Here is a 26512-nt window from a genome sequence, read left to right as displayed (position 1 = left end):
TGATCTTTATTTCGCTAACGGTAGATCAATATGTGGAAATTCCCCTATTGATCCGAACCAAAGACAGAACAGGGTGGCGGCCCGCCAGCTGATGTTTAGTTATTCACCACCTTTTTTAACTTTAAATCATTTCCTGTTCAAGGGGATTAAGGTGTTATCGAGTTAAATGTTAGCTGCATGTTCGCACCATATATACTAAGAACAGGAGTGCCTCATGCATACTGAGTCATTGGAGGTTCTCTGGTGTGCAGCAAGAGAATGGTGAATGTAATTTATTGCACAATATGGTGCTGTTATTGATTAGACAGCAAAAGGGCAGTACCAGCTGCTCTGCTAATAGCCATATAAATGTTTCAAGCATGTGTCACCACCTTGAAACCAGCACTAGAAGAAAAAAAAAAAAATATGAAGGCTACATGCACCACAGGAAATGCACCCGGCCAAATTTTAGATGAATATTTAGCCTTTCTGTCAGTGTGTTCAAGTAATAATTTGCACAAAAATGAACATTCTGTATCATGTATTCTGCATCAAAATCTGTATCATGTCAAATGTATTCGATCAACCAGGGTTTTAAACGTGGAAAGGTGTCAATAAAACGGCTTGTAAAAATGTCACATTGCCTATATAAAAAACAAGTAGAAACATAATTATGCCATTAAAAATGTATTATAACATTATTATAAAAACTTCCTTATGTGTAATTTTTGTATAAGAAGCTTACAAATCAATTCATTTTAACCTTTAATATAATGAACCAACTGTGGTTCCCTATATAGTTTACAGCATTAGTTGAGAGATATTTTTTTCTTTGAGAAAATTTGCTATGTAGGCTACTGTACCTTATAGGCCCCAAATTAATCAATATTGAATCGAAGGTAATCAAATCAAAATCAAATCCAATTGTAAAATTTGTGTCAATGCAGCCCTAGTGTCAATAATTTTATTATTATTTTTTTAATTAAAGCATATATGTCTTCCCTTTATTATCAGATTGCACCAGAATGCTTCGTTTACATGTAAAAAAAATAAAATAAAAAATAAATTCTCCTTCGGGACGATTCCCCCAGACCACCCTAAAATGATTTACATCGTAAACGGGTCACCTTTTTCACCTCTTTTGACTTTGCAGATCTGCAAATTTTATACAAATCATTTTTTTATTTACTAATTATTTTAAAAATATTTTTTAGAATGTTATGCATGCAGGTTGTGTAAAAGTAATGCTGGTATATTCACTAATGATTATCCACATATACAACAGAAAAAAGCTTTTGCCATTGTGTAATTGTTATACTTTGGCTTTTTGTAGAAGCTTCTCTAGTGCATTTGTATTACAGGAAGTAGTTTGCTCCATATGCACTTTGGTGCAGAATACAACCCAGGCCTGAGCTCCACATTAATTAGCACTTGCAGCTGAGTTTGATTTGCCATTTCCCGTTGTCCATCATAGAGGCTCCCTATCTGATTTTCTGCAGTTTGCCTGATGTGGCTGGGCAGCGCTGGTTATTGATCTTCCATCTGTTTGGGCTGCGTGATCAGTGGAGAGTGATAAAAACAGACGCAGCGGCTCCCCCGCGGAACCATCCAAGACATGCAGATGGGCCCGGCGCAGAAAGGGCTGTCAGCGCTGCCATGCTTGCATCTCCGCGCTGCTGCGGCCCTCTCCAACCGCAAAGGTCATGTATACGACGGGGGAATGTGGTCGGTTTTTGTTTTAAATATTGTTTGATAACACACTTAGCCCCTGTTTGGCTTCGGATCCTCAAGGACTGCTGAATAACTGCAAAAATCCATGCCTGACTCAGACTGTCTGCGTCTCTGGCATTTATCAGCTGCGCTGCGGCGAGCGTTTTGTCTGGGGAACGACAAGCCTCCTGGATGTTTGTGCGAGCGAACGCCCAGTGCTTAACTTGTACAGTGTTTGTGTTTATACTCTAAATCTGAATGGTGTTTTCCTTCTGAGCCCTAAAGATGCATCTGCTCTCTTGTGGAAGGATGTTTTAAGATGCGAATTCTGCCCTGCAGTGTGTACAGAAGTATTGATTGGGATGCATATTTCATCTCATTGGCGTCTTGACATCACAGAGTCCTTCTGACGTTTGGTGAAAGATGGAAAACCTTTAAAAGTATAGTTTAACTAGAAATTAGTCGTCCTCAATCCTCACGTCATTCCAAACCTGATTTTCTTTTGTGAAACACAAAAATGAGAAGTTTAGCAGAATGTTCATGCTGTTTGAGGAACAGGCCTAGAGGAACATTTTTAGACTGCATCCTCTATCACCCATCAGGGGTGTCCAAACTCTGGTCCTGTCCTGCAGAGTTTAGCTCCAACTTGCCTCAACACACCTGCTTGGAGGTTTCTAGCTTATAGTAAAACCTTGAATAGTTGGTTCAGGTGTGTTTAATTAGGGTTGGAGCTAAACTCTGCAGGACAGTGGCCCTCCAGGACCAGGAATTGGACAACCCTGCTCTATATAATATGGTGCTCTCTCTGTCCTAATATCAATGAACACTTTTGGTATGAATGGTGGTTGCCTGTTGTATCAAGTACAGAACATTTAGGAGAACAGGTAGTGTCTTCTCTTTCTAGACCTAAACATTCTGTAGTAGAGACAGAATAAACATCTGTCAGACATCATTAGTCTTTGCCTTACCCCAGTTCCAGCATATATCTGTTTCTCTTGTACATTTTCCACTTGAGGAGAGAGGGTCAATATCAAGTTGGAAACAAGGATTTAGGCTCAAAATTGCTTCTTTACTTACTATATTTAGTTAAATCTTCCTAAGCTAATTTTAGAAGACAGTGGCTGTTTCTCAATATGCTTTCTTCAGCGTTCTTGCGTCCTTGTATTCTCGCTCGACGTCATCATCAACCGCCGAAGTTCAATTACAGTACTCAAGAACGCAAGTACGGAGGATGCATGAAAGTACCCGGATGTGTTCTTGATATCGAGGATACATCGAATGCAGACTTGAGAGAAACGAACCGTTAGAAGATGCTTCGGGCGGTCGACGTATGGAAGCCTGTAAGCTTTAAACTTCTCATTCTCACTTAAGAGATTCCCACAGTTGAGCAAGTCCGTTCTTTGCGTTCTTGGAATTGAGAAACAGTCAGTGTTATTTCTATCATGACAACTGTTGGAAGATTTTAGCATGGCAATGAATATGACAATGTTAATTGATTTGGTCTTGGCGAAATAGATCTGCTACGCTTCTGCTGTTGATTATTGCTGTGTTGTAGATTATTGCTGCTGCTGCTGCTGCTGTAGAGCAAGTACAGGAATGTTCTACTGCCAATACGATATGCTGCTGTGAGTATGTAAGACATACCGCTGCTGCACAAATAGCATATATCAATTACCCATAGCAGATCTATACAGGTGGAGCTGGGGAAGGTGAAGGGTTTTAGATGAACTCTGAAAGCGTTGCAACTGATATAGTGAATGATAACCAGCCATTTAAATGTTGTGAGCAGCAAGCTCATTGGCTGCAGATGTGACATGAACCAATCAGCTTGTGCCAAGTAGTTAAAGCTGTAAACATCATCAGCTTGTGTTAAGGACCCATCAGCCTGTACCATATAGACTTTCACGACAGAACTAGGCATTTATTTTATTTTCACAACTGCTTATTTTATTTTATTTTATTTTGTCTTGTTTGTTTATTTTATGTTGTTTTATTTTATTGTCACATTTTATTTTGTCCTGAGACATAAAAGACAAGACATAAAATAAGACAATAAAATAAAAAAGACATAAAAGACAAAAATAAAATAAGGCATTAAAGAACATAAAATAAAATAAAATGAGCCAAAAGGACATTTCGTTTTATTTGTTTTATTTATTTTATTTTGCTGTCTATAATTTTATCTTCTTTAATATCTTATTTTATTTTGTCTTATTTTATGTCTTGTTTGTTTATTTTATGTCTTTTTAATTTTGTCTTATTTTATTTTGTCTTTTTTTTCTCATTTTATTTTGTCTAATTTTGTTTTATTTTGTCTTGTTTGTTTGTCTCTTTTTAATTTAATGTAATTTTGTTTTATTTGTCTTATTTGATTTTATTATTTATGTCTTATTTGATTTTTTGTCTCATTTTATTTTAGTAATGAATGGCTAAAAAGTCAATTTTGGCAATGAATAAGTTTTAAAGCTTCTGTGAATTGTTCCAGGGAATAGCATTGACATAATTAATTACATTTATTTATTATGCAAATGTTCTTAAATGTACTTTTCTAACGTCACTGTTTAATCTCTTCTAATAGCTGTTTGTTTACTGACCGCCTCTGGTTGATCTGATCACTGGAGTTGTTTTGTGCGGAGAACGTTTCTTAATTAATAAAGTAAAGACTTTCCTGTGTCCTGTCCTCCCATTGGGCAGCAGATGCTAATTGTGTTTGAACATTTCTAATCCTTCATACGACCTCAAACAAATGGCATGTTTCTATCGCAGGCCTTGTATTTAGTCCTGCTTACAAACAGAAGGAACTTGGAGGACAAACTGAAATAGTTCGAAATGTGGAGGTTAGTTGTTTTTGCACTGATTACAGTCAAATCCCTTTAGGATTTCTTTTCCGACGAACGACATTGTTATTAGCTCCCGGTTTACCTACAGGCTTGGCCCCAAAGAACATATTAGGTTTCCTTCTGCACACTATATGAAAATGGATAAGTAATGTTGTCCGTAACACACAATAAAACCCGAAGAGGTGGATTTTTATTGTTTCGGCCTGTATCTCACACTGTGCTTTAACTACATTTTATTAGGTGTGAAATTAAAATATTAATAGGCTGATGTCTGGCTTTAGGAAGAGCGGGACGTTTGTAGAGGCAGTCGAGTTGAGCGCCGCGGGAGAGAGGCGGGTTCCCGAACGTCTGCGAGCCCTTTTAACATCTCATACCTCTGTATGAAATAGACTTTCATCTAGCCTACTGTGAAAATATTAAAAGACGAAGCTTCATGTGTTGTCACATTGCCTGCGGGACACTAATTGAGGTTGGTCGCCGATGTTGTTGGGAAAGGTTGAAAAAAAGAAAGAAAAATATCTCAAAGTGACTGAGGAACTTAAAAAAAGAGAAGGATGCTTTGTGGTGCTTTCAGAGCTATTAAGCTGGGAAATATGTATGCATCATCAAAAGATTCTTAAAACAATAAAAGGAATAGAAGCACTTAGTAAATACACATTATATGCTAAGCCAACACCGTTTAAATTAATTTTGTTCGTATAACATATATAGACACATGGTTCTATATATATTAGAGCTGCACGATTCTGGATAAAATTAGAATCACGATTTTTTGGTTTCAAGTAGAGATCACAATTGTCCCATGATTCTGAATACAACTAAACAAAATAACATAATTTACTGGAGGTTCTGACAAAATATTAAAGGGCTCTATGTAAGATTTTTACTTTAATAAAGCATACAAATACCCCAGTATGTTTGAAGATATTTAGGAAACATGCTAAGTTCACCTACTTGTTTCTCAGAAACACAATGCTACAGCCAGATATTCTACATTGAAATGTGTGTTCCGTGTCGGAATGTCTGTCTTTGTTTTGGTCTGTGCGAAACCGTGTGCTGCCAGTTTATCCAATTGTATTTCGACATCACAGGTTGCCAGTTGGCGGAAAACACCACGTATTGCAGCCATCGGAACCAGCAAACAAACTGGGTCAGAGAATTGCAGATTCTACCTGACCTAAAAAGCCTCTACATTCATCTAAAAATCTCTACGAACGACAGCATGTTAAAACACAGATAAATCAACTCATCAGCTTACAGTGTGTAAGTCTCCTCAGCTTTCATTGTCAATTGCGCTCCCTCTTGTCGTGTGTCAAGCTGGCCACCCTTGTCTTTGAACGAGGGGGCGGGGCAAACGATATTTTGAATTTGGACTGCAGTACCTATTTCGACCACTGGGTGTCATTCCTACATAGAGCCCCTTTAATTGCTGGAAAAATGTTCAATTAATTTGAATGGATTATTTAAAAAATCGGTTTTGAATGAATGACTCATTAATAAATACTTGTTTCATTACTGGATGAATCAGTGGTTTTGAACGAATCTTTTGAATGAATGATTCAATGACAAATACATTTTCAGTCACTTGTCGCCACCTAGTGGCCTACGATGTAATTGATATAACCGTTATTTGGAGCACCATGTTAGTTTCAAATGTGGTTTGCGCGATTTTGATCACTATTGTACACATGCGTTTATATCCTAAAGGTGATGATACACGGGGCAACTTTTTGAGCAATGTTGCCGAGCAACGTTGCTTGGGCACTTTCCCACTGTGAATGAGCAACAAATATATATCTGGATACGTTAGATCGGTCGTGGGCAATTTTTTGGGATCCTCCAATCAGAATGTTAGCAGCCGATCACGTGACCGGTTCGGAGATTTCAGAAAAAATTCAAACAAGATGGCGGCCTCTCAGCGGCAGTGGAGCGGAGAAAAGGAGTGTGAACTTTTATCTTTTTACGCTAGTAAGTTGTCATGCGTCAACCCAAAACAGGGAATTTACCTCATATATTGCTTAAAATATCAACAACTGTCCGAAAGTAATGTGTGTATGCTGTAATGAAGCTATTGAATGATTTCAGTTAAATACTAAAAAGACGGGTTTTTCAACGTCCGTAATAACGTAGGCTGTAGGGTGTTTGACATTTGAATAGCTTTTGATGCGATCGACGCGGGTTCGAATCCGCCTTTTGCCGAACTCGCTCTTCTCCCTTTTCCTGTCACAAATCAGATCAGAAAGGCATTTATTTTTAATAAAAATGAAGAAAATATTTGAAAAGTTGAAATAAAGTGCCTAACAAGTGTTTATAATAAAGTATTTATTGAGTTGGCAATAGATTTGCTCCTCTCTGATTAGTTGCTGCCAACTGTCTGTTGCCCTAATTAGTTGCCCTGTGTCTCATCAGGTTGCCCGTTGACGGCAACATTGCCCAGCAACATTGCTCAAAAAGTTGCCCCATGTATCATCACCTTAACTTTAAACTTCTATTTCAGTACTTTTGTGATCATTTTAATATTTGTAACACAAAAATAACTGTGTGGTTCAAAACTGCTCCCTCTGGCTCAGCACAGCAAAAAGAACACAGATTTGAATGTTCCAGTATGATTTTGTCAAAGATTTAATAGACACTGGCGAAACATGGTCTTTAATAAAATAAGATCGCGTGGGTGTTTGAATCGAGATCGCAATCTTTTTACAATTAATCATGCAGCTCTAATATAATATATCATAATATATATATATATATATATATATATATATATATATATATATATACATACATACATACGTTACAAAAGATTGCTATTTCAAATAAAAGCTGTTCTCTTAAACTTTCTATTCATCAAAGAATCTGCAAGAAAATGTAAAAGTTTCCACAAAAATATTAAGCAGCATGTTTTCAACATTGATAATAATAATAAATGTTTCTTGAGCTGCAAATCAGCATATTAGAATGATTTCTGAAGGATCATGTGAGTAATGGTGCTGAAAATTCAGCTTTGCATCACAGAAATAAATTACATAAAAAATACTAAAATGGAAAACAGTTTTAAATTGTAATATTATGCAAAATATGATTTTTTATTTTTTACTGTATTTTTGTTCAAATAAATGCAGCCATGGTAAGCAAGAGTCTTCTTTCAAAAACATTAAAAATAAATCATACCAGCTAAAAACTTTTGAATGGTAGTATATATTTAAAAATTATATTGATTATATTTATCACAAATAAATTATTAAATTTTTTTGATCATTTTAATATTTTCATTTTTTTATATTTGAAAACAATGTGCTTTATCTATTCAAATTCAGTTTTTCAAATTATTTTATTATTTCATTTGCTGAACTGTGGGATGTTTATGATTGCCTAGCATTAATAATGAAATTCAATCGTTGTACATTTACATATTTCATTTATTTTACAAAAGCTTCAAACTCGGCTCCTCCAATCAAAAAACACAAAGGCTATGTTTTCGTACAGGCATCTGAATGAATGTTGAAACGAGATGGGATGTGATTACGGATTGGTTTGGCTGCTAGCCTGCAGGAGCACTTGGTCTCTGGCGCTGAGTGGGTCACTCCTGATTGTAATGGAGAGGTGTGAGCCTGTGTGTTTGTTGTCAGGATGAGAGGGGAGGGGTCGATAACGGCATGGTGCTGGAGAGGGGCACAGAGAGACACTCACGTTTGATTAAAGGGAAGTGGCCTCAGGTACTCTGAGAGGCTGAACTACACCTGTGATCTACAGGAAAGAGAAAAAAAGAAAAAACTCATATTTACATTATTGTCTGTCTTATTTTCTCATGTGCCACACACAATTTTGTAACAGCATTTGTTAAAGTTATTGATTGGATATTGCTGTACATAGCAGGAAATTCCTGCTATGTGGTTGCTAGGGTGTTGTGGGTAGTTCCAATAACATTGCTGTATGGTGGATAATATGTTATATTCTAAATGTTTTTTATTGTGTTCATATATATTAAACCTGCAGGCAGTGTTGGGGAAAGTTACTTTTAAAAATGCAATATTGCATTACTCAATAAAAAAGTAACTAATTGCATCACATTATTACTTTTTATGGAAAGTAATGCATTATGTTACTTTTGCATTACTTTTTTTAATAATAAAATAAAGTTCTAGTTTTGGCAAATCTTAAAGGGATAGTTCACCCAAAAATGAAAATTTGATGTTTATCTGCTTACCCCCAGCGCATCCAAGATGTAGGTGACTTTGTTTCTTCAGTAGAACACAAATGATGATTTTTAACTCCAACCGTTGCCGTCTGTCAGTCAAATAATGCTAGTGGATGGGAACTTCTACTATAAGAGTAAATAAAACTTGCATAGACAAGTCCAAATTAAACCCTGCAGCTCGTGACGACACATTAATGTCCTAAGACACGAAACGATCGGTTTGTGCGATAAACCGAACAGTATTTATATCATTTTTTAACTCTAATACACCACTATGTCCAACTGCGTTCAGCATTCGCTTAGTGAGGTCTGATCGCGCTCTGACAACTGCAGTGATGTCTCGCGCATATACTTCAATGAGAGCTAGACATCACTGCCGCTGTCAGAGCGTGATCAGACCTTACTAACGAGTGCTGAATGCAGTTGGACATAGTGGTGTATTAGAGGTAAAAAATGATATAAATACTGTTCGGTTTATCGCACAAACCGATCGTTTCGTGTCTAAGGACATCAATGTGTCGTCACGATCCGCAGGGTATAATTTGGACTTGCCTATGCAAGTTTTATTTACTCTTATAGTAGAAGTTCCCATCCACTAGCATTATTTGACTGACAGACGGCAACGGTTGGAGTTAAAAATCATCATTTGTGTTCTACTGAGGAAACAAAGTCACCTACATCTTGGATGCGCTGAGGGTAAGCAGATAAACACCAAATTTTCATTTTTGGGTGAACTATCCCTTTAAGGCCCTTCACACCTAAAGTGAAATGAATAAGCCTCAGGCTGAATGAAATGCAAATTCACTCCTGTACAGTAGAGGGCGCAGCTCAAAGAAACCTTTCAGCTGTGCTGCTCTTCTTGATTGCAGAAGAATAGGATGCAAGAGAAGAAAGTTCAACACTCTTGCTTCAGCAATAAAAAAAAAGTAAAAATAAAAGAAAAAAATGTGACGTTTATCTAAAGTCATTTTTTGCATATTCGTATGGTTGAACTAGATTATTGAAGTTCAGCAGCAAAAACATTGCATAATAAAGTGAGATTAAAGGATTAGTCCACTTTTAAATAAACTTTTCCTGATAATTTACTCACCCCCATGTCATCCAAGATGTTCATGTCTTTCTTTCGTCAGTCGAAAAGAAATTATGGTTTTTGAGGAGAACATTCCAGGATTTTTCTCCATATAGTGGATTTCAAAGGCTACCAACAGGTTGAAGGTCCAAATGTCAGTTTCAGTGTAGCTTCAAAGGGCTTTAAACGATACCAAACGAGGAATAAGGGTCTTATCTAGCGAAATGAATGGTCATTTTCGAAAAAAATACAACCGTTTATGCTTTATAAACACAAAGTATCGCCTTAAACGTACTTTCCGTTTCCGCACTCTTCAAAATGCTTGCGCTGAATGTCCTACGCCTTCCCTATCGAGGGTATGCACGTGACGTCACCGTCGACCATTACGACTGCGGTCACACCCACTGAGTGGCAAAAGACTGAGCGGCATCTTTGGTTTTCAGCTTGAATGTCGCGAAAAACACACAAAACACGTACAAAACGGAAAAGAGCTTTGCGACTGAGTGTACAAATAGCTTTGGCACAAAACCCGAGGTATATATTTAAAGAGTGCCGAAAGCTACAGAAAAAAGAAGCAAATGGATCACAGAAACAGCTGGACTCCCGGCAGAGAAACGTGGATTTGAAGTTATCATTTTGTGTGGAATTGTTGAATTTTGAGGTAAAAATCATACCGTATATATTGAATTGTTATATATTATGTTGACAACTCATTAATTAAATATTTTCCATCTTATATTCTGCATAATTGGGTGTTTTTAAATAAACACTGACAAAAACTATTCTATAAAACTATATAAGTTTTAAGGACTGGACAATATGACGATAAAACATTGATATAAGTGATTACGCGGATTTAAACCTACCTATATTGTAGTTATATAAAATATTCACAGGCAGATTTGCTTTATGTATTTCCCCGGCGTCGATAACAGGCATAAATGTCAGGAAACACGACTCCTGGCTGCATGTCAATATCCATGGATTAGGTTTATTTGACAAGTTGCAAGGAACACTTTCGAGTCCAACCTTTAGTGTAATCGTTTGTTTTACTCGCGTTTTCGCAGTTTCCCCTATTAAATCCAGTCACGCGGCAGGTTTTTTTTAGCCACTCAGTCCAGCTGAGGGAGCGCGTTCCGGCGGTAAAGTGACATCGATGCATACCCTTTATTCTACTTACGGAACAAATGCGGCGGCAGTTTCATTTTTTTCCGTAAGTAGAATAGGGAAGGCGTAGGACATTCAGCGCAAGCGTTTTGAAGAATGCGGAAACGGGAAGTACAAGGCGATACTTTGTGTTTATAAAGCATTAACGGTTGTATTTTTTCGAAAATGACCGATCGTTTCGTTAGATAAGACCATAGACAGTAAAAGGATAAGACCCTTATTCCTCGTCTGGTATCGTTTAAAGCCCTTTGAAGGAAACGTAAAGTACATTCAAGGCGATAACGTTATTTTGTGTTTATAAAGCATAAACGGTTGCATTTTTTTTCAAAAATTACCGATCGTTTCTCTAGATAAGACTCTTATTCCTCGTTTGGTATCGTTTAAAGCCCTTTGAAGCTACACTGAAACTGCAGTTTGGACCTTCAACCTGTTGGTAGCCATTGAAATCCACTATATGGAGAAAAATCCTGGAATGTTTTCCTCAAAAACCTTAATTTCTTTTCAACTGACGAAAGAAAGACAAGAACATCTTGGATGACATGGGGGTGAGTAAATTATCAGGAAAAGCTTATTTAAAAGTGGACAAATCCTTTAAATACATAAAGTGTATTTGTGTTAATTTTTGTTTAATTATTGCAGGTTTGCATAATATTTTGAGTTTGCGTTTCACAGATTTGTTCTTTTTGAGGAATACTGAATCTGTTTTTGTGCAAGTGAGATGAGTAAATGCCTGCTAACATTTGGTCTAGAACTACAATAACCATCATCAGCGAACACAAGGCCTCTGCACTTCCGATTTCTCTCAACATGAGGACAGAAGAGGTATCATTCAGTGGGAAAAACGAAGTAACTTGCGTTACTTATTTGAAAAAGTAACTTATTTTTTTTGTAAATTTAAAAGTAATGCGTTATTTTACTAGTTGCTTGAAAAAAGTAACCTGATTACGAAACTTGAGTTACTTGTAATGTGTTACCCCCAACACTGCCCGCAGGGCATATATTTATTTAATTGAATCGCAGCCTTTGTGAATTCACAATAGCAATATGCTATAGTATGGTTTTTAAATGGTTTTAATATATCGTGTAGCCTTAGAAAACGGTCTAATGCGGTTTATAGATTCTCGTTTGTAGAATGCGCCATTTCCCGTATTTCGGCTGTTATTTGACACGGACAAATTGCAATTGAGGATTTTTTTTTTTTTTAATTTAATTGAGGAATCGTGACAGCCCTAGATTCTGCCTTAGCAAACACCACTACCCTCTTAAGAATTTTTTAAAATCCTTTCATATACATGGCTGTGTGGGAAGCTTTGTCTGAACATTGTCTGAATGGTTGTTTGTGTTTTTGCAGAAGAATTGCGTATTTGAAAGTGAATGAGTTTGAAGGTCAGCTGTCTGTATCTCTCCAGTGTGAAGCGATGCTGCGGCATGTTAGTTTAGGAATGACAAGCATCTGCTAAAACACTCTTGATTTTTTAAAGACAGCCTGTTGGCATGCCTTTTGATTTGTCCTCAGAACTCCCTTAATTGTTCAGCTGTGAAACTTTAAGCGTGCTATTTTCCCAGAGCGCTGGAAATGTCCTTGCCGAGACTCACATTTGTTCAAGTACAAGAATGTGAGTGGGAGTGCTCAGACTCTCTCTCTCTCTCTCTCTCACACACACACACACACACACACACACACACACACACACACACAAGCAAAAGCCGTTGTGTATCGCAAGTTATGCATAATATGAAACTACCTTAGCGTACCTTGACTATTTCTCTCTCTCCATCTATTCAGAGTATCCTGGCCTTGAACCCTCGGGTCCAGACTCATGCTGCGCTCCTCTCTACTGCGACGAAGAAAATGGAGAAAAAACACTGGAAAAGAAATGGAGAGAAAGGCTGTGAGGTGCGTCTCCTCCATCACCCTCAACCCTCATCTTTTCACCTGCCCTTACTTAGGACTCTCACTGACCAATCAGCTGTAGAAAAAGAAGAACCTAGTGTTGTTTCCAGATTTCAATGGGCTCTTTCCTGGCACTGGACCCATCTGTTTAGCTTTCTTCGGTTTTTCTGCTTTTTAACCTTTCGTTTGGCCGTGTTGAGAAATCGGCAGCTGTGTTCAGCACTACAACCGCAAAAACTCAAGTTGAATTTGCCCACATATATGATCTTAAACTGACACACTCAGAAGGCCTGCAAATAGTGAAAATGCTTATATATATATATATATATATATATATATATATATATATATATATATATATATATATATATATATATATACTACTAGTCAAAAGTTTGGAAACTATTTTTAATGTTTTTGAACGAAGTCTCTTATGCTCATTAAGGCTGCATTTATTTCATAATAATACAGAACAAACAGTAATATTGTGAAATATTATTACAATTTAAAATGATGGTTTTCTATTTTAATATACTTTAAAATATAATTTATTTCTGTTATGCAAAGCTGAATTTTCAGCATCATTATCCAGTCTTCAGTGTCACATGATCCTTCAGCAATCATTGTGATATGCTGATTTATTATCAATGTTGGAAACAGTTGTGCTGCTTAATATTATTTTATAACCTGTGATACTTTTTTTTTCAGGATTCATTGATGAATAAAAAGTTAAAAAATATCAGCATTTATTTAAAATAGATATCTTTTGTAACTATATACACTACCGTTGAAAAGTTTTGGGTCAGTAATTTTTTTTTCTTTCTTTTTTTTGAAAGAAATTAATACTTTTATTCAGCACGGATGTATTAAATTGATAAAATGTTATAGTAAAGATTTGTATTGTTAGAAAAGATTAATATTTTGAATAAAAGCTGTTCTTTTTAACCTTTTATTCATCAATGAATCCTGAAAAAAAGTATCACAGGTTCCAAAAAAAAAATATTAAGCTACACAACTGTTTTCAACATTGATAATAACTGAGTATCAAATCAGCATATTAGAATGATTTCTGAAGGATCATGTGACACTGAAAACTGGAGTAATGATACTGAAAATTCAGCTTTGATCACAGAAATAAATTATATTTTAAAGTATATTAAAATAGAAAACCATAATTTTAAATTGTAATAATATTTCACAATATTATTGATTTTTCCGTAGTTTATTATGAAATAAATGCAGCCTTAATGAGCGTAAGAGACTTTGTTCAAAAACATTAAAAATAGTAATGTTTCCAAACTTTTTACTGATAGTGTATATACAGTATTTATTCTTTAAAATAATATTATCAGCAACAATTTGAGTGGAAATACAGAGTACAGCTAATGCTAGTATTGTCATTATCAATAATGATGCCTGTAGAAAGAAAGTTTTTGGAATTTTTGAGTATTAAATGATTAATTAGGCATTTACCATTATATTATCATATTAAATTTGAAAGTCATTATTTACAACACTTAGCAGACCTAAGCGGCCAATTATCAGAATTTTGGTTTTGTTTATCATTTATTAACACCAACCTTTTAACTTTTAATTTAAATCAATTTAAATAATAAAATTCACATTCAAATGTCACACAAATCCATTATGATAAATGTCAAATTTAGATTTGTTATTTAATGTGAAATAACTCCAGACAATCAGACTGAGAAATAGTTTCTCTTCTACTATTTGCTAGTTTTTCCTGTTTCAAAGTTTGCTACATCTTAATTTCTATGCTAAATAAATAATAAACTTGCTAGTTAAAAAAAGCCTGTTTCTACCTTAAAGTAAAAACATAAAATGTAATTTGGAGATAAATTCAATTTATTTAAAGCAATAGTTCACCCAAAAATTAAAATTCTGTCATCATTTACTCACCCTCTAGATATTTCTTCAAAATATCTTCTTTTTTTCTATTTTTTTTTAGTGAAGACAGAATTTTTATTTTAATAAAAATAAAATCACAGTTATGATACATTTTTTAAACTCTTTCCATAGATTTCACTGTTTGCGTGACAGATATAGATACTAACTTGAGAACTAACTAGATTAACATATAAATAAATAAAACATCCAAAGCATGCTCTACTGTTACCACAACAGTGATGCAAGAATGCACGTTATGAAAACTGAACACCTGCATTTAAGTCTTGCATAGAATATGCTTTATATATCTTATGTATATGTATCTTGTTCACCTTAATTCTGTATGCGTGTGTATATCAAAAAATACAAACACTAAAATTAACATAAAAGATAAATACCGGCTCACATGCACACCAGCTCTATTGACTTCCTGGGAGTGAGCAGGTATTTCATCATTAGACGAGAGCGTGTTGGTGAGCTACACACATGCTCAGACAGTCGCTCAAACGTAATTATCTTACGATTCCAGGCACATGCCATCAAAGTCTCACGAATATCTCCCCAGACCAGCGTGCGTCGGGAAGGGTTTGTGTTTTTTGGCAGGTGGCCGCTATGCCTCGTCTGTCCTTTTAAAGGCAACTGAGCCTCCTGCTTGTTTGATGAGGAGACACAACAAGATGGAGGTGTTTTGTAGGGGAGATTATCTACTCCCTGCTGACAGCACTGTTGCTAAGTACAGCTGCCTAATTCATCATTCTAATCAATGGGGATGGATCGCAGGCCTGATTTAATTCATAAAGGCTGTGTGCTATAGATCGAACATATGGCATGTGATTTTACTCCGTCAGGAGTGTACATGTGTATCTTTTGCGTGCTACGCTTGTGCAGATACATGCGGTACCTTTTTCAAGACACGTCCCTGAAAATAGACATACAGTATGGGATGAAATGGAAGTTCTGTTAATCAAAATTTGCTGCAAAATCTACCTTAATGCTTCCGAAAGCTTTCCGCCTGCTTATTTTCTCATGCAATGCATTTCTCACTGTCAATTCACCAATAAATGTCAGAGCTGCAGAGAAAGCTGAGTCTGTGAAGCTGCTCGTGATTTCCGTCTGCACCAGATTTATCCTCTTTGTAAAGAAAAAGCAATGAACGTTTTAGTGATCCTTAAAATAACTTTTGTAGGCCCCTGAAAGCGGCATCATAATTGTCCTGCGGAATTGTGCCGGATGCCAGAGGGGCTGTAAACTTAGTTTTTACAGGGAATCCATGAGTGCTGGGTGTCTATAGTTTCCAAATGAGTTCTTGGGAAAATATGGTGGCATGTAGTCAGCCGTTATCTTTGTCTGTCAGGACTCAGGTGCCCGCACATTTCCTTCCCCTCCCCCTCGGGGCACCCGTAGCACACTGTCCGTGAGCAGATTTCGCTACACATCCCTGCAGGCGACGTCTCGTACGGGAACGCGGGCGGTTCGAGTCTACGCTATTAGCTGACCGGAGCCTTACCAATATTTGTCTTTCTGCTTCAACAACACAGGTTGAGGCTAGAGATAATCTACCAAACAAAAAACAAGTCAGAGTTTTGCAGCAGCTACGGAGATAGAAGTGGAAACACACTTGAAGTGTCCTTGTTTTTTTTTTTTTTTTTGCAGATAACACCATGTTTACTGATGGTTTTCTTTTAATAATCTGTCTGTAAGGTCTAATCCAATTTAATGAGTCTCCAGATTGCATTATGATCCCCGGGTCCTGTGAAGGGCAGGTATATCTGCCAGAAGCAAAAGCTAATGTTTTTTTCCCATCGGTTTTAGGTAAAACAAGGAGGGAGGGAAGGAGGGTGTAAAGTAGAAAGAAACAGGCTTTTCAGATTTGAGTTGCCTCAGTAGGTGTGTTTACATGGTATTTATTGTAAATGTACTAGCATTTTTCCATTTAGATGTTATGACTTGTAACCCTAAGGTCACAGGTTCAAATCTCAGTACCGGCAGGAAATGTAGGTGGGGGAATGAATGAACAGCACTCTCTTCCACTCTCAGTACCCACAACCGATGTGCCCTTAAGCAAGGCACCTAACCCCCAATCACTCCCCGGGCGCCCCAGCAAATACGGCTGCCCACTGCTCTCGGTGTGTGTGTTCACTGTGTGTGTGCACTTGGATGGGTAAAATGCAAAGCGCAAATTCCGAGTATAGGACACTATATGTGGCTACACATCATGTCACTTCGCATTTCACTACTCGAAATGCTGGCAAATCAGCTTGGGGGCGAATTGCACAGTTGCAGCACTTTTGCCCACAGCATTTCAATGCATGAGGTTTAGGGTGCCAAGCTCCCAAAAGACTTGTTTTGGATTTTGTGTCAATATGATGTCGTACTGCGACAAAAGGCCGCCTCTGCATTCAATGCCTACGTCTATTTTTTCGATACAATGATTCTGGATCGATTCTGAGCTTAGTTTTAACAGCACGATCACTGTCCAGCACTCTTCTTTGTGAGCATTTGAGTGTGAGGTTAAAAACTAGCCTAGAGCGCCATCTGCTGTTGCCGCTCTAGGCTAGTTTTTAACCACACACTCAAATGCTCATGAAGAAGAGTGCTGGACAGCGATTGTGCGTTCAGCTGATTTATGTAAGTGGTTAAATATACTTGCACCTCAGCTCAGAATGCTTTTATGACGTGAGATTAATGTAAACATAGCCCACTGCGAAAACCCTTGAAATACGCTTAAACTTTTTCGAACTTTATGAATGATTATTTTAGGTTTAATTGGTGTGTGTAAAGGAACTGGAAGCAAGCAGAGTAACTAACGGGTGTGTCTAAAGCGTGTAGTGACATTTGCTGTTAAAAACTAAGCTCAGAATCGATTTGAGAGGGAATCGCTATACATCGGAAAATATCAGAATTGATCCAGATTCTTTGTATCGCAAATCGAGAATCGATGTATTGTCCCAGCCCTAACTTCCACATCATTGCCTCTTTAGCCCCATCCACCAATACAAGAGAGACACAAACACAGGATTACTAGAACAAAAAACATGATAGAGATTTGGTCCCACTTTATATAAAGTGGCCTTAACTACAATGTACTTACATTAATCATTTGATACAATGCACTTATTGTGTACATACATGTTTTTACATTGTACTTAGATTTTAAAAACACCTGCATGTAATTAATTTCTGTAATTACATTTATAATTACACTTTTGACCCATCCCTTACACCTTACCGCTACCCTTAAACCTACCCATCCCACCAAAGCTTTCCCTAACCTTACCCATATCCCACCTCAATAGCAGCAAAAGTGTTTTGCTATTCAATATGAACCCAATAAGTACATTGTACTTATTTTTTGATGTAAGTACATAGTAGTTAAGGCCACTTAATATAAAGTGGGACCAGAGATTTAAACAAGATGCATGCTTTTCAGAGAGACTGAAAATAAAAGATGATACAGTACCAACTATTTTGGATCTGACAGTAATTTCGCAATACACAAGTGTGAGTAACAGTGTTTTTACCATGTGTCCCTATTGCTTTATCTATATGCAAAACATATATGAAAAAAAAAAAAAAAATCATAGCAGTAACCATTTACTTCCAAGTCTTGAATGTGGCACATCTATCAAAACAGTGTGTTTCAAAGAGAGGGTCAAAAACAGGATAGAAAATAGCCTTGTTGAACATTATTAGTGGACCTCCTCAAAGAACACTTATTTTTTTTTTTTTTTAAATGGTTTAATTGGTATATATTTATATTACATGAATTTTCATTAGCATTTTTGGGCTTAGGTCACACAAATCATTGAATCAGAGTTTTGATTCTGGGGAATTAATTTAATTTTGTATGTATGTACTGTTTTTGTTGTTATTGGTTATTTATTGGCTCGTATTTCATAAAATAATTAAACTTTTTAACTTGTTTCTGTGTATATTTTAGATTTTTTTTAATCCCATGATGTCAGCGTTTTAATTATTAATTTAGACACAATTGTACATACTTAGTTAATGTGTTATGTTGACCATAACATGAAAATAATTATTGTTTTATCAGTTTAGCCCAGAATTTAAATGATGGTGCATCCTCAATAAGTATTCAGTATATAGATCACCCAGTTATCCCCTGAAGCTTCCCACAGAACATCTACACATGGTACAGGTTGAAAAGGACGGCCTTGAGATGCTGTGTGACCTTATATATGTGTATTGTGACCTTCTTCCTCATAGTCAGCTCTGTTCTCTGTCATTGGCTGGGGCTTTATAGTTGGGACTGCTTCTAGTTTATTAGGCATCAGAGCTAATTGCTTTAATGAGACATGATGAAAGGGAAAGGAGGCAAAGGAAAAAAACTTAATTTGAATCCTTTCTGGAATTCGTTAAGTAATTCAAATTGGCTTTCATAATTCCTGTTCCGCGCCAGGTCACCGCTGAGGTCCAAAGATGGAATGTAAACTGAATATCTTAAATAGATTTTCCTTTATAGCACAATCATCTTGCGTCTTCCTTGAATCTAGTCTCGACCTCACACTCATTAGATGAATAAATTACAGACAAATTACCACAATTTGGGTGCTAACCATTTTTTCTAAGCGATATTAGGGTTCTTTGAAGCTTTAAAAGTAAGTAATTATGTTTTTACTTTAAAAAACCTTCAAATGAATTCCGTTGGAGTCTAAGATCACACTATCTGTCTCTTTCTATCTCTCTCTCTCTCTCTATCTATCTATCTGTCTGTCTGTCTGTCTGTAAACAATATGTATTAAAGGGCTATACAATGTAGGCTATTATTAATAATAATGTTTCAAATAAAATGCTATGTTGTTATATTTGCTGTTATATTTGTCTATCGTTCCGTTCCTATCTGTCTATCATTACATCTGTCTGTCTGTCTATGTTTTGCTATATCTGTCTATAGTTATAGACAGATATCTATAGTTCTATCTGATAGATAGGCATAGATAAAATGATAGACAGTTGATAGATAGACAGACAGACAGACAGACAGATGAGCTTCTGCTCCCGGCCTGCTTTCCAAAAGAGGGCGGAGCTTTAACAGCTCGCACTTTGATTGCTCAGCAACAACAAAACTGGAGAATCTCACGCAGCCAAAATGACAATTGTCAGTAACGGTGTTCAAAACGGAGTCGAACACTGATGGAGAGACTCAAGAAGAAGTTACAACTTTTAGAATGAAACTGGACATTTCTGAATGGATAGTAGATAAATTTATGTAGTTGCTGTGGAGTTGAATTCAACTCATCGACTAGCATGTGCCGTCATGTTAATCTTTTGTGCAAATCCAGTGTTGAATTGACCCTCGTTTTTGAAGCAGTCTGGTGTAAAATGACGGCATAGCAACAACACTCTTCTACAACAACTCTTCCTCTTCTCTAAAGTAGCCCAACATGGCCTCACCCCCTTTGTTGTGTGTTTTCGGGGGCGGGGTTTATGTAAATTTTAGGTTTAGTGATGTCACCAACTTGGGAAGAAGCTTGTTGTAGTCCCTACCAGTCATTTGTTGTAGTCCTTAAACAGAGAATTCTTTAAAAGAAACTATCTCCCTTTGCATTGAACTTTGAGCATCGTAACTTGTCGTAACATGTTGTTTGTGCTCAAACAGCAACATTACACACTAACTAAAGTTAAAAAAGTGAAATCATAATCAACCACCCCTTTAAATCATTACAATCATAAAAGACAACATAGAATCAATTTTCCCTTTAAAAACATTCAGGCATCAAAATGTCAATACATCAATATATCTGTCATCTTCACATCTGTAATGATAGATGTCATGTTAAAACAAGAATTTTCTTGTAAATGCTGTTAATTCACAGTGGTCCAAATTCCAATTCCTCATGACTGTATATTGTTGTATATTTGTTAACCCTGGATGGAGCTCTGACAGAGTTAGTCCAGGAAGATTTGTCTGTAAGGGTACTGTAAACGCACAGCTACCTGACAAATATTTTTACAGTTATCCCTCTGCGTGAGGAAGATCCATTTAGATCCTCTGATGGATGGGATCCGTTTAGATCTGCTCTGATGGACAACAAAGTTGAGTAGAGTTATCCCTGGATGGAGCTCTGGATAGAGTTAGTCCAGGAAGACTTGTCTATAAGGGTACTGTTTAAACGCACAGCTACCTGACAAATCTAAATATTTTTACAGTTATCCCTCCGCATGACGGACAACAAAAAACTCCCTGAAACTTCCTAACTCTTCCATCTTCGTTTTTACTGTTATTTTTATTTCTTATGCATTCCATTTTTATTCTTATGTATTTGGTTCTTCATTATGTAAAGCACTCTGAATTACCATTGTGTATGAAATGTGCTACACAAATAAAATTGCCTTGCCTTGCCTATATTAAACATTATATATGTTCTGATTGGCAGGGAGGTGTCAGTTAGCAGTGTCCTTACTGCATTAGGACACTTTGTTAACTTTACTCCATTGGATGTTGGCCAGCAGGTGTTGTGATGCATTGGGCTGGTCAAAGCATTACTTTAACACAGACTTGAGTCTTAAGCAGTGAATTAAAGTGTGTGCATGTGCTCATCTCTAATTACCTGGCACAATTACACGCCACAGATCAACACGGCTATTGATTGCTGCCGTCTGAGCTGATATCGGCCCTACTTCACTGCGCTAGATTGTACGTTTCGGGTGAGGAAAGGGTGAAGTAATCAATGAGTTTTATCTGCTGGAACATGCATACATCACCACCTCCAATGCCACCCATCCCATAATGCCACACTTTCCTCCTTTTCCTCACAGGATTTAGCCTCCACTACATGGATTAGAGTACCGCATCCGCCGCCTAATCCATTCAGGCGAAGGGGAGGAGATTACAATGTTGGGGTTTGATGTTAATAGAAACCCTTAATAAGTCCTTTTTTGTGCTTTACATGCTTCTTAATGTATAAAGGAAAGCACAAAAGGCTTGTTATGCCCGCTCAGCTGGCTGGGTGTACGGTACCAGCAGCACTGGAATCATCTGAATGGTTTTCAGCTCAGAACGGGCTGCTTTCTGTCATGCTTTTTCATTAATGAGATTTCCATATACAGCTGGTCGTCTTTTCAGTGTCTTTAGGGTCTTTTTTGTGTGAGGGCAGGGAAGACAGTCATTATTGAAACGCTTTTGCTGAGAACTTTTATTGATAGAGATCCCTAAAAAAAAAAATCACAGACTTGATGAGGAGCGTGTCATACCACTATACGTAATGAGTCTTATTAATCACACTTATACTAAAGGATTGTTTCTAAATCTCTCGAGGACTGTTAATCTGGTCATCGCATAGTTTGAAGGTTTCTGTGCTCTATTCATACATTAGACAGGCGTATATACATTTCTGTTCATAAGTTTATTTATCCTTTGCAGAATATGCATTAAGAGAATTGGATGATCAGGGTAAATTGTACTTATTTTATCCTCAGGGAAACATCTTGGTTAGCTTCTGAAGGGAAGTGGTAAATGAAAAAAATGTGATCTTTAAACAAAATAAGAAAAATGTGCCTCCGTCCCAGCTCTTATTGCTGTCTATGGAGGAGTCAGATACCTTTTAGAATTCATCAAAATATCTCAATTTGTGTTCTGAAGACGAAGGTCTTACAGGGTTGGAACGACACAACTGTGAGTAATTAATGACCTTTTTTAATAGTTGTGTACAGATCCCTTAATTGTAGTTTTGGGGAAAGTTACTTTTAAAAGTAATGCATTACAATTTTGCGTTACTCCCTAAAAAAAAGTAACTAATTGCGTTACTTATTTGATTTTTATGAATGCGTTACATTACTTTTGCGTTACTTTTTCTCACCTGAGCTGGGCTTGCTTGTTTTTTTAGTATTTTTTTAATAAAAACAAAAAAAAAGTTCTATTTTTGGCAAATGTTAAGGCCCTTTCACACCAAAAGTGAAATGAATAAGCCTCAGGCTGAAGGAAATACATATTTATTTATGCCTGTACAGTAGAGGGCGCAGCTCAAACAAACCTTTCAGCTGTGCAGCCATTCTGAATTATAGAAGAATAGGATACAGGAGGAGGAAGTTCAACAATCTTCTAAATCTAATATAAAGTAATTTTATTATTATATGGTTGAATTAGATCATTGCAGATCAGCAGCAAAGACATTGGTTAATAAAGTGAGGTTAAATCCATAAAGTATATTTGTGTAATTTAATATAGTTAATTATTACAGGTTTGGGTAAAATTCTGAGATTGCATTTCACTGTTTTTATTCATTTTTGAGGAATACTGAATGTTTTCCATGCAAGTGAGATGAGTAAATGAATGTTCACATTTAGTCTAGAACTACAATAACTGTTTACACAGCTCACACAACACCTCTGAACTTTATTTCTCTCAACATGAGGACAGGAGAGCTGTCAGTCAATAAATGTGAAAAAGTAACTTGCGTTACTTATTTGAAAAAGTAACTTAGATATTTTGTTGTAAATTGAAAAAGTAATGCGTTAATTTACTAGTTACTTGAAAAAGTAATCTGATTATGTAACTCAAGTTGTAATGCGTTACCTCCAGTGCTGGTCCTCTCCTCAGTGTAAAAAGATGAATCTCAGAATTATACTGTCACTGGGAAAGAGTTCAAATATGCAGAAGATGCTAGAAAACCAATGCTTGTGCAGGACCTGGAGCATTTTTCTGAAGAGCAGAGCTCAGTTTAACTGCTCAGGACAAGCAAGGGACTCATGAACAGACTATCAGAAAACATTAAAACAGTCATCGATCATCCAGGTAACAACAAACAGTATTAAGATTCAAGGGAATGTAAAATTTTGAACTGATTAATCTGTGGAAATTCAGTTAATATTTTGTCTTGTGGATTACATGTAAACATCTGTTATGTAAAACAGCTTATTCAGGACAGTACTAAAAAAATAACATGCAATTTTTTTATCCCTTTTTTTGTTATTAGCATCTTTCATATTTTGCAAGGGGTATGTAAACTTATGGCAAGAACTGTATATAAATATTTTGAAATATTATTACAATTTAAAATAACTGTTTTCAATTATATATATTTATATATATATATGTATACAAATGTAATTTATTCCTGTCATGCAAACCTGAATTTTCAGCACCAGTCTTCAGTGTCACATGATCCTTCAGAAATCATTCTAATGTGCTGATTTAGTGATCAAGAAACATTCATTATTTTTGACGTTGAAAATAGTTATGTTTAATATTTTTGTGGAAACTACTTAATTTTTTCAGGATTCTTTCATAGATTCACAAGTTTAAAAGAACTGCATTTATTTAAAATAGAAATCTTTTCTAACATTATAAATGTCTTTGCTGTCACTTTTGATCAATTGTGTGTCCTTTTAAAATAATTCTTTCAAAAATAACAATGCATTTTGTATACTGTTCAAATGATTCCAATTGTTTGAACAATATACATAACATATAAAAATATATAAAGTTTTATTTATATAATTTTTGTATATAATTTTATCATACATTTTTAATTTATTTATATTTACAATTTATATTCTTTTATTCTCTGTAGTCAAATTTAGATGTTTTAGTATAATTATAGGTTATATTCATCACGGTATGGCACTAATGGGCTTCTGATCCCAGCGATTTTATTCTGGCTACTCGCCTTCACTTTCAGGCAGAATGTATTCCACCCCTTTAAATTGATTGCCATATATGAATATTTGCTATTCTTTGTCCCTCGTCATTGTCAAGGGAGCTGAAGTTTGATTTTTGCAGTGTAAACCGTATATGTGTGTGTGAGTGCTGTTATTGAGTTATTCAAATCGCAGACTTTGGCTTGCAGAGAGAGCGCTCCGAGAATGCAGTGCCCACGCACATTATTTCCCAAATATCTCTGCTTCCCGATGCAATATTTCCTTGTCACCCACAAGCTCAGACAGTGCAATAATTATCAATTTCCATATCATTGTGTTTTTATTGTTTGAGCAACATAAAATAAAACATTTGTTAATGCCACTCAGTTAGACGAGAGCAACGTGGAAAGATGAGGGAGGGAAATGTAATTAAAAAAAATCTCTGACTTGCACTTTGTCTGTAATCATGTAAATTGAATGTCAGTCAGAATGGCGAGCACGTTCTGTTATTAGATTCTAAACTCCTTGTGCCCGCTGCGTGACTTGCCAAACACTGAGTTTGCCACCGTCTCTACTGTATGAGACCCAAGCGGGCAGTGCTGACAAACTGTTGTTATAGCAGAAATATTAACACAAGTGATTTATTAGTCGAAAACTGCTTTGAAGCTTAGTTTGTACCTGTGCAATCTTTTTTGGAGTGATATTTTAAACATAATATTATATTATTTATTATAATAATTTTACAAAGTAATTTATTCTGCTTGTTACAACAGCTTTTTTGTTTCGTTTTATTGTAGCATTTTTTGAAATCTTATTTTTTAACCAGCTGAGCTGCCTGTCGTGCAACTGGAAAATGTACTTAAGTTATAAGTTTAGTTATAATTAGTTATACAGCAAGTCTTGTTTGTCTTAATTACTCCGCAGCACTGCTCTTCACTTTTTAAAAAAAAAAAAACTTTTCTAACATATCTAAAGCCCAATTTATCTAGTTTAGTGTTTAACAAACATCCTCTGAATCATTCACTGAATATTACTAATTTGTTGCTGTTAGTCCTGTTGTGTGGTGAGGTTTAAATGTGGGAGAAACCCTGGATTCTTTCTGCTGAGTGGAAAAGCTTCTTCAAAGGTTGTGATTGATGTGAGCTGTCAAGTTCTGAGTGGGGACCAACCGTCACCTGAGAGCTGGATAAATAAAAAATTATTCACGGTCAAGTTTGCATGTGAAATTGCATTACATGTTACTGTAGGTTCCCAACCATCATGCATGGCTTGAGCTTGAAGTCAGTTTCCAGCTCTACTATCAGATAATATCTATATCTGTCTGTCTGTCTGTCTGCTGTCTCGTTCTTTGTCTATCTATCTGTCTATCTATCTATCTATCTATCTATCTATCTATCTATCTATCTATCTATCTATCTGTCTGTCTGTCTGTCTGTCTGTCTGTCTGTCTGTCTGTCTGTCTGTCTGCTGTCTGTTTGTTTGTCGTTCTTTGTCTATCTATCTATCTATCTATCTATCTATCTATCTATCTATCTATCTATCTATCTATCTATCTATCTATCTATCTATCTATCTATCTGTCTGTCTGTCTGTCTGTCTGTCTGTCTGTCTGCCGTTCTATACATCGTTCTATCTATCATTCTTTCTGTCAATCTATCCCTCTATCATTCATTCTGTTGGTCTATACAGTATATCTATCTATCTGTCTTTCTGTTGTTCTATATATCGTTCTATCTATCGTTCTTTCTGTCAGTCTATCCCTCTATCTATTGTTCTATCCCTCTATCATTCTTTCTATCTATCTATCTATCTATCTCGTTCTATCTATTGTTCTATCTATTGTTCTTTCTGTCAGTCTATCTATCTATCTATCTATCTATCTATCATTCTTTCTGTCTGTCAGTCTATCTATCTATCTGTCTATCTCGTTCTATCTATTGTTCTATCTACCGTTCTTTCTGTCAATCTATCCCTCTATCATTCATTCTGTTGGTCTGTATATCTATCTATCTGTCTTTCTGTTGTTCTATATATCGTTCTACCGTTCTTTCTGTCAGTCTATCCCTCTATCTATCGTTCTATCATTCTATCATTCTATCCCTCTATCATTCTTTCTATCTATCTATCTATCTCGTTCTATCTATTGT

The 26512-nt window shown here is 36.1% G+C and overlaps 1 protein-coding gene across 1 annotated transcript in view; it reads left to right on the top strand.

Annotated features, from left to right (window-relative positions):
* dpyda.1 (dihydropyrimidine dehydrogenase a, tandem duplicate 1) overlaps window positions 1–26512 on the top strand; it is a 236397-nt gene that overhangs the window by 12928 nt on the left and 196957 nt on the right. Inside the window, 1 exon segment of the mRNA XM_048175396.1 lies at window positions 12750–12860. Coding sequence (XP_048031353.1) covers window positions 12750–12860 — 111 coding nt within the window.

This window comes from Megalobrama amblycephala, linkage group LG22 (genome assembly GCF_018812025.1).
Source record: "Megalobrama amblycephala isolate DHTTF-2021 linkage group LG22, ASM1881202v1, whole genome shotgun sequence".
In the NCBI taxonomy this organism is placed as follows: Eukaryota; Metazoa; Chordata; class Actinopteri; order Cypriniformes; family Xenocyprididae; genus Megalobrama; species Megalobrama amblycephala.
The sequence above is the reverse complement of the archived record's forward strand: the minus strand, read 5'-3'. Positions and strand labels throughout refer to the sequence as shown.